General features: G+C 32.5%; 1 protein-coding gene across 2 annotated transcripts; it reads right to left on the bottom strand.

Moving 5' to 3' along the window:
- Positions 1-2,873: 2,873 nt before the first annotated feature.
- LOC121115059 (uncharacterized) lies at positions 2,874-8,917 on the bottom strand. Of its 2 annotated transcripts, none has more exons than XM_040709215.2 (3): positions 8,473-8,917; positions 6,021-6,678; positions 2,874-4,259 (listed from the first exon to the last, which is right to left on the bottom strand). In XM_040709215.2, the coding sequence occupies exons 1-3, from the start codon at positions 8,644-8,646 to the stop codon at positions 4,015-4,017; spliced, it is 1,077 nt and encodes a 358-aa protein (XP_040565149.1). In that variant the 5' UTR covers positions 8,647-8,917; the 3' UTR covers positions 2,874-4,014. The 2 variants fall into 2 exon arrangements, with proteins under 2 accessions (XP_040565149.1, XP_040565150.1); XM_040709216.2 differs by having other exon boundaries at positions 8,512-8,806.
- Positions 8,918-9,237: the final 320 nt, after the last annotated feature.

Below are 9,237 nucleotides of genomic sequence, written 5' to 3'. Positions count from 1 at the left end.
TATTTAAAAGAATGTAATTGAATCAAGTAATCCGTTTGTAACATTTAATATTAATAAATTATATGTCGTATCATGTGTCATCATTAATTTGTTTGGTTTTCTACGTATAACTTCTATTAAAATTTTCAAATTAATATTTTTTTGTAATAGTTAATCGGTTTTTCTGTTGTTGTTTTTTTTTTTAATTTTATCAATACTTTTTTAACTTAATCACAAATATACTTTATAATACTTTAACTTATCAATTTAATAGTAATTTAATGCTACGGCTAAAGTGTTAGCCATTAGTTTTTGTATAACATATCATATTAGCAACTTTAAGAGAAGAAATTTAAGAAATCTCAATGTTAATAGATCCATAATACAGAAATATGAAAGGTTTTTTTCGTTGAGTTTCACAGAGTAAATCAAGTATTCCTGAATTTGAAAATTGCGACTACTTTTTACATTAACTGTTCTAGTGTTACTTGGAATATATAAGATTCTCATTTCTATAGCAGAATCACGTGATATTCTTTCCTCCAAACCCATAACTTCAATCAATAGAACCATATGTCTCTCTCCCACGTTTTACTCGCACTTGCTCGATGCCCATCCCTGCCTATAGGAGATAATATAAAAATATTATAAGTAGATACACGCAAGTTTAAAGGACTGCATGGTTAAACCATAACGTGAGTATAACTGATGTTTGACTTCCACCACGCTTTTAATATTGACGTCATAGTAGATTAGTGGTTGCGTGTTTTGTGAAAATCTGTTTTTCTGAGTGATTGTATGTTTAGTCAGAATCTGCCTGTCTTGCCCAGCAGTCGGTACAATATATTAGATTGAAAATTCTAGTAAGCCCAATTACATGATGGTCTAAACCTAAAGGACTCTAGGTAAAGAGTGGACACTCAAGGCAAGGAAGGTAGACTTTAGTAGTTCTCAATTCTGATTGGCTTATAATTAGAAGCTGCTACATAATTCCTTCAGTAGGGGGGGAGTGAAGGAGTGAGTCTCCCTAGTAAAAGAATGGCGACATTGTTAGGATATGTTGTTCCTTATGTAGTCTTCCTTGTTTTTAGATTGAATAGATCTATCTTTCCCTAGGGTCCTTTAGTCTAACCTTGTATTTATATTAACCTTGGTAAATAGGATGTACCCGTTTTATAAATATTATATTAATACAAACTTTTTAATCTGGAGAATACGATCATCTACTATAGTCTATAGTAGATGATCGTATTTATATCCCCTTATAAAAACATATAAGGTAGGGTATTTATGTCAAGAACGGAGACAAATATAGACTTTAAAAATTCCGAGTTACGTACGTAAGGCTACGTTTCATTCGGATCAGACCAGATTCCTGGGCTCCAAAGGCATGTTTTTTCCACTAATAAGTTAACTTTTTTTTTACATACAACGTTGGACCTAAATAAAATAGATCCAAATTAAGGTTACATTTTTACTGAAAACTGATTTACAATGAATAACACAATTTAGAACATAATTACACAATAATATTAGACTTATTGGAATAACCACACGATGTAACTTTACCATATGTAGATGCCCCTTGTAGCACAAATAAATATAAAAAGAGATACTACGTTGGATAAATATATTTTTTTATAACTAGGATTAAATATTAAGCAATTGTTGGGAATACAAGTAAAATGTATTTTAATCTCAGGAGCAAAATTGTTTGTTATAACGTACCATATATACTTATTATATATAATAAATTCTTTACAGACGTAATTCATATTACTTTATTTCCTGCATCCCCTTCACCAAGTTCCTCACTGTGCGTCACCGTACTCCTGACCCCCTTCAATCGGACGACAAGAATATAATCAAATTATCTCTTCATCTGGGTATTGTCACATACTACACAACAAGTCGCGACGAGGATGGGATCTTGTTTTCATACAGAGCAGGTCCATTAGCTTGTGGGAAATCCCCAGCGGAATTTTTGTTTTCCTGGGCTCTTATGGCGAGGCTGGACGTAATGCTGACTGATCAGCCCAGAGAAATAAAAGAGAAATTTAAAACTGGAATGGAAGTTAACTTGGGGAATATGAATCCTAAATGGCTCTCAGGTACTATTATTTCCGTTTTTGGGTCGACTCTATTCAAAATTGGACATGGGACCCAAGCGATGAAATGACATAAAAATCAACTCTGACCTCCATGATCTTGTTGATTTGGGGGGTAGTATTGTATATGCAAGTAAAACTGATTTTAATCTCATGTACAAAGTAGTTTGTTGGAAGGTACAATATATACTTATTATAATATAGTTCTATTCTAACCTTTTACATCCGTACATCGTCTACTTTTGCCATCCCCTTTTTTTGTACAGTCCTCTCTTCAAGTTCCTCACTGTGCGTACCCGTGCTTCTGGCCCCTCATCAATTTGGCGACGAGAATACAATCTATTTATCTCTTTATCCAGGCATCGTCAAACCAATACTATAAGTTCTTTAAGATCCGTAAAAGTTCGAGTAGCTGAAGCCTTTTGGATCTGAGACAATACAAATGTACCTATATCGTATTAAGCAATAATATAAGCTGTTTAAGATCCGTAAAAGTTCGAGTATTTGAAGCCGGTTCGGGTTTCGATATCTTTTCGGATAATACAAGCTTACTTATACCGACGTACTCCCGTACTTCAAGATCCAAAATCTGTTGTTATAGGCATTCTCGAACTAATTTAAGTAAATACCCGTTTTTTGTTTTTTAAGAACGGGGTTGCAATCAACATTAACTATTTTATTTACTCAGGGCTGTAGTTCTCGAGTCTGAACTCGAAACAAGCTCTGCCCTACTCTTACACAAATAAATAATGCTTGATTAAATAAATATATGCACATGGGAGGATGTATAGACTATAAGATACGTATATTAAAAATTTATAAAAAATATCAATAATATTTACAATATGTATTTTGAATTGTTCTTCTTTTAAATTGCATTGTCAAATATGCATTCCTTAAATATGAATTACATTACATTGTTTTTCATAATTACATTATTAACAAGACATTAAGAGTCTTCACATTGTGGCATACTTCAGTCTTATATATTACATTCTATAGGTTTACGGATGAACCATCAGTATATACAATTTTAATTACTACCAATGAATTAAAAGTTAAGTAGATTATATACAAAGATCAATACATTTTGCGAATAGAAATAGATTCTTAATAATATGTACTTTTAAATGAATCCCCATTTTTGAAATAAAATAGAGTGAAATTGTCCATTTTAAGGGTATGAATATGACATGTCTAAAGATGACAGAATATAGTTTTGGCTGCTTCACTCTTAAGCTTATATAAAAAAAAAAAAACAATGTCTTTTTAAAGATTTTGGATAATTTTAGTAGGAGGTTGCGAGAACATATTGATGTCCCCCGAACTGAAACCAACAGTCAACAAACCAAATCGAAATTGAAACAAGGTTAGTGAGTCAACAAAGCTTTCAGATATCATTGGTATTTGGTCATTTTTGGTAAGCATTTAACAATGACTTAATTTTCCTTCTCACATCAACATTATGAAATATTGTGGAGGGACATACCTATAAACTATAAATTTTCTCAATTCATGCTTAAATTAGGTAAAATCTATCAAAGACTTGGAGTGACGCAAAAGTTATTTTTTTTTATTCTTTGACATGCCATATGTATACTTAAAGTGGACAAGTTCATAATATTTCATTTTTAAAATATTGATAACTCTAATATAGTCTGTTTTACTTAAAATTTAATTTGTACTTTTAAAGTATTTCATAAAGAATAAAACATGAAATAATTTAGAAAATAAATCTACGTAAAAAAAAAAAAAAATGAACACAAAGGGTTTAAATTGTAACATACTATCTAAATATGATGCATTTTTCTATCTATCAAAGTATAACCTATTCATAATTACAAAATATATAAAACATTTTTCTTCCATTCATTGCAATATTTTTCATTCTTATCTTTAGACAAAAACTTTTCCTAAAATAAGACTTTTAAAAAAGGATTTTGGTTGAGGCTGGAACAATGGGATTGAAACATTTTTTATTTAGTGAAGATTTACTGTTTGAATGCCGCTTTTGATGTTTCATCAAGTGATCCGAACGAATAAATCGGCGATTGCACACAGGGCAAGCAAATTTTCTTTCACCACTATGTGCACGACGATGTCTAGAGAGTTCATCTGATCTGGCAAACTTTTTCGCGCAGCCATTCACGGTACAAGAGTATGGACGTTCTCCTAAGGATATAAATACAGTTTTATTAATAATCATATAGAGGATTAGATAACAATCAGTGGCGGCGTGGCTAGTTCTTCCACTCTCCACGGATTGGGTATATTCAAAAGAGAACCAAATGGAGCATGAGGGTCAAATCGACAAAATAGTAAAATTCCCAGAATGATATTAATTAAAATACAATCAATTAATCCGGAGAAAGGACACTGCAATTTTTCAGATGAAAGGTAGACTAAATCTGGATTTTTTAAATATCTGAAGTATATAAAAACTACAATTTTCGGATACTCAAGTAAATGAATATTTTTGAAGCTCCCCATTTTGAGGCAACCAGTGTTTAATTAGATCCAGTTTTTGACATATCATCGAAGAATTTTATGATATCTTTCAGCTAAAGTGTTTTTAAGGGCATTCATGACATGGATCCGTATTGACTGAGAAGTAATGTGAAATAAATTTAAAAATAAAGATACATAACAAAAATATTGGGACTGCTTACGATTCATACAAGAGATATCCCCCCGTGGCCGCCTAATGTTTAATTGCGGTCATCTACTCATTCTTACTTCATGTTGTATTTTTTACCAAAACTGTGACAATATCATCAAAACGTGTAGAACACGATAATACGTACAAACATTGAAAAATATTAGATGTTAAATGGTATTTTCGGAGACTCTTACAGGAGTAGGGTCTGCGGGGGGAGCTAGAGGGTCTCTAACCCTACTCAAATAAAATAATTTTAATAAAAATATTGCTCCTGGGGGAAAAAATTGAAAAGACAACAGGGGAAAAAATCTGTATTTTTAAGGATTTATTTTCTAAAGTAAAAAAGGTCGTTTGATCAAATTATGCAGCGGACCAAAAATTTCAATTTAATAAAAAATCCAAAAGCCAAGCCCCCCTCCCCTCCCTGAAAAAACAAACAATCTATATATATATAAACTATTGGGGAGGATTGCCAGATTGGCCTTTTTGAAGCAGTTTTGACTTGAAAAATTAGATTTGGTCTTTTTTTATAATTACCCCAAATTTGACATTTAATATGTATTGAATAGTTTAGTTTTTTGAAGACATTTTTCATGAAAGTTAATTTAAAAGATTCATTAAAATATTTCAAGTGGCAATGTGGCCCATTATATTTAAAGTTTAGATGGATATCCCTGATTAATACAGATAAAAAGAAGGAATTCATAATTCTCATGAATTCCTATGAAGTTGATAACAACAGACTTTATGTGGATTTTTTACCACGCGTTTCTTCTATTCGGATTTTTTATTTCGTGATTCTTCTTATGCTAAGTATTTTATGAAATAACAAATTGGTATCCAAGAGACTATAAGCGTATTTATTATATACAAATTTCTTAAATCCGGATTTGATAGTATTTATTATTTGTAAATTGTATTATAGGCGTAAGAAAAATAAAGAAGAAAGTAATAACCTTTTTATGTTGCACCCCAAGCTACATATTGTCACAGCACTTTGCGTATAACATGTTTGTTATAGTTTGTTCATGCCCCATCGAAAAAAGATTACTTTTAAAGATAAAAACAAACTCCAGGTTCTGAGACCCATTTTTGAAAGTGGGTAGGGAGGAATTGTAATTTTATTGCTGCTAATGATAATTATAAGTCCTTAATCAAGTTGAAGGCTTTAGGCCTCTCTTCCTCCTTGTAACCCAGGCCCTGTGATCACATATTTATTTTCTACAATTTAAAACAAAAAGAATCTCTAGCACACCAGTACAGATTCAACTTACCCGTATGTACTCTAACATGAGCCTTCAAATGAGAGGATTTCAAATAGGTCTTGGTACAATCTGGATGAGTACATTTGAAAGCTCTCTCTCTAACAACGTTAGCAGCTCCTGCTCTTCTTTTCTTCTCCTCTAGAATTTGAGTTGAAGGCCCCGTAGGGATAACCAAATATGTATTTCCATTGATTATGAATGTGGTTGGAGGAGCCAAGGTCTTGAGAGGAGAGATAATAAATGCTGGAGGAGGGGTTTGCAAATTCTCACCAGTATCCACTCTTATTTGCTGCATTGCTTGGTTTACCTTTGGTAGAAGGTTTCCAGGAAGGCTGGAATGTTCTTCTTCTTTACGATCCACTGTGAGGCATAAAGGTTCTGATTGAGTATTTTCCTTTATGGACTCCTTGGATAAATCCAATGCCTCACGATCCGTATTCTTTGTGACGACGAAAATTTCATCCTTTTTTGACCAAGATGAGGATTGAGGAAACTCTTTTAGTATTTTGGGCTCAAACCCTAATCCATTATTAGTATCATCCGATGACCCTACATCCATAAAATCATCTTCGTCAAATCCCATATAGTCTTCATCACCATGATTTGATTGAGGTGGTGTTAGTACAGCGGAGGAAATATCCTTGAATTTCCCATCCGTACAGTACTCCTAAACATATTGAGAGACAACAAACATTTAAACCCTTGATATCAAATATCTAAATACAGTATATTACTAAATATGGTTAAATTTACTCAGATCATTCCTTTTATGGACTTCCCCCCCTCCCCCCTCAAATCTAGGACAAAACCTCACCCAAACACATTGCTATTGACAAAAAGAGTGGGAAAATCACTTGTAATATGAATGTTCTCTCTCATAATTATTGGAGTTGTAAAAAATATGACCTTAGACGAGAGCGAGACTCTTTTTATTTGCAATTCTAAGTATGAAGGTTGTGTGCTCATGAGAGCCAGGATTCGTTAAAGAGTAAGTTGTTATTGGACTCCGAGTAGTTGGTAGGATTGATGTCGATGTCATTCATGCTTATGCAAAGGGTCGTTAATAGGATTTTTCTTTAGAGTTGACAAAACTTTGACGTGATGTTTTTTGAATGACAAATCAGGGGCGTCTGCAGGATTATATTTTTAGGGGGGCTTGGTTTTTTGATTTTTTTTTTTTTAAATCCAAAAATTACCTTATTTTAGAAAAAAACTTCAAATATTAAATTTTTCGTAGAAAATTTCAAAAATCCATAGCTTTACACAGATTCAATTTCAAATCTTACATTTTCTAGTAAGTTTTAAAAATCCTTCATTGGAGGAGGTGGGCTAAAGCCCCTCCGACTCTCCCCTCGCGGACGTTCCTGCAAATGACCTTTTTTTTACACCAGAAAAAAAAACTGTCTACATTTTGAGTGAGATTTCTTCTCTTTCTCATAGTTAACCAGTCTTCCCCTCAAAAACTCGTCAAATCCTCAGAGTTACCACATTTCTTTACATCATATTTTTTACAACTCTATATATAATCCCTTTTAAACATTAATTATAGCTAAGGAAAATAAAGAATACAGAAATGTCAAATGAACAAAGGTCCAACATTGACAAAATTAAACCTCTTAAATCCTAAGTGAGGGCGGGATAGGATCTAGGGGGCTGCTTCTTTATGCATGTATTCAAGATATGATACATTTATATTGTAACAAGTACGTTCAAGGACACTACTGAGCTCTAACTACGCAAAAAAAGTACGCGTTCCGACTTATAACAAGTGTTATACATTTCACAAAGCATACTTTGTCTATAAAAACACATTGTAGACGCTCAAAAGAGCGTTATTAAATGAAAATTCTTAATCATGTTTTTTACTCCTATATATGTTGAAACCAATTGATAGGGCTAAACATTATAGTAAAGAAAACTATGTATGTACTGCTTAAAAGGGGATTTACCTTGGTTATGTAATTGATTTTCTCATTCTATGAACATATATGTATACAGAATAATATGGAAGGAAAAACCCACGAACGAAAAAGAGTACATTTCAAGAAATCCTTCATTGAAGGAACATTTAAAACAGAATCACACAACCTCTCTTAAAAAATGGTGCCTAAATCAAAATGATTAATTGCTTAGTATAAGGCATTTCAGTAACTAAGTTTGTATATGCATTAAGTCTCATGTATCTTATTTAAAAATAACATTTCAAGAGCCAATCTGTGTAAACAATCTGAACTACTTTAAATTGTATGTATTTTTGTATTTAAAAAAAACTTGTTTTTTTGGTGTATTTCATTTTTTTCTCTCTTTCGAAAATTGTCCCCTCATTATATATTTTAATTTATATTTATTTAATACCAAATGTCGGATATTTTTGTATAAAAAGAAGTCATTAAGACTGACTGAGTGAGTGAGGATCAACGCCTTTGACTTTTGCCAAAGAAGACTCTTCTTCAAATCTTACCTCACTAAACTTCTTAGAATCATTAGTAGCATTCATTACCACAGAGGGGGAAATGTCATCACCACAAACTGAGGAGGGTGGGGATAGAGGAGGTGAGTCGACGTTAAAGTTAAAGAGATTGGGATGTTTCTCCAAATCGGATATAAAACGTTTCTTCATGTGGCACAGGGACATTATTATAATTAATATTAGAGTCTTATCAATATATATATATATATGATAAATAAGTTTAAAAACAACACGGAAAATGAATGCTGGAAGGAAGGATCTATCTAAGGACGACCACTACTCCGTTTCAATCAACAATTCTAACTAACTAGCTAACTAACAATCAGATGAATGTCAGAATGCGTGTGGTGGAAGCGGTGGTAGGTTCTTGCTCTCCTGCTCCTTCATAGGCCGCGAGTGTGGACATTCAACATTCTTACAACTAGATAGTATTCAACTACTGAGGAGGCAGAGAAGCAAATGTTCATTACCTCAACACGTGATCCCTTCTCCCTCCTTTTAACAAGCAGAAGTAGTTGTACTGAATATTATAGAATAATACATCCCAAGCATTCTTATATTATTTACTACCTATAGTTACTACTACCATGATGGGAAACACATGCTTTGGCCGTTTTCTTAAGAGTGACTACACTCCTTAATATTGCGTATACTTTCAATTCTGTAGCATTGATACCATAAATAAATCCATACGGATTGCATAACTATCAATATTTGTATCGTGAATTTATTTATTTGTGTACATATATGTATAAT

The sequence above is a fragment of the Lepeophtheirus salmonis genome, chromosome 3 (assembly GCF_016086655.4).
Source record: "Lepeophtheirus salmonis chromosome 3, UVic_Lsal_1.4, whole genome shotgun sequence".
Taxonomy (NCBI): domain Eukaryota; kingdom Metazoa; phylum Arthropoda; class Copepoda; order Siphonostomatoida; family Caligidae; genus Lepeophtheirus; species Lepeophtheirus salmonis.
This window is presented reverse-complemented; position numbering and strand designations above follow the sequence as displayed.

Coding starts and splice junctions, on each gene's coding strand:
- LOC121115059 (XM_040709215.2), bottom strand. CDS start 8,646: ATGTCCCTGTGCCACATGAAGAAACGTTTTATATCCGATTTGGAGAAA. Junction 6,679..8,472: donor ATTCTAAGAAGTTTAGTGAG/GTAAGATTTGAA, acceptor CAATATGTTTAG/GAGTACTGTACGGATGGGAA. Junction 4,260..6,020: donor TCATGTTAGAGTACATACGG/GTAAGTTGAATC, acceptor TTATATCCTTAG/GAGAACGTCCATACTCTTGT.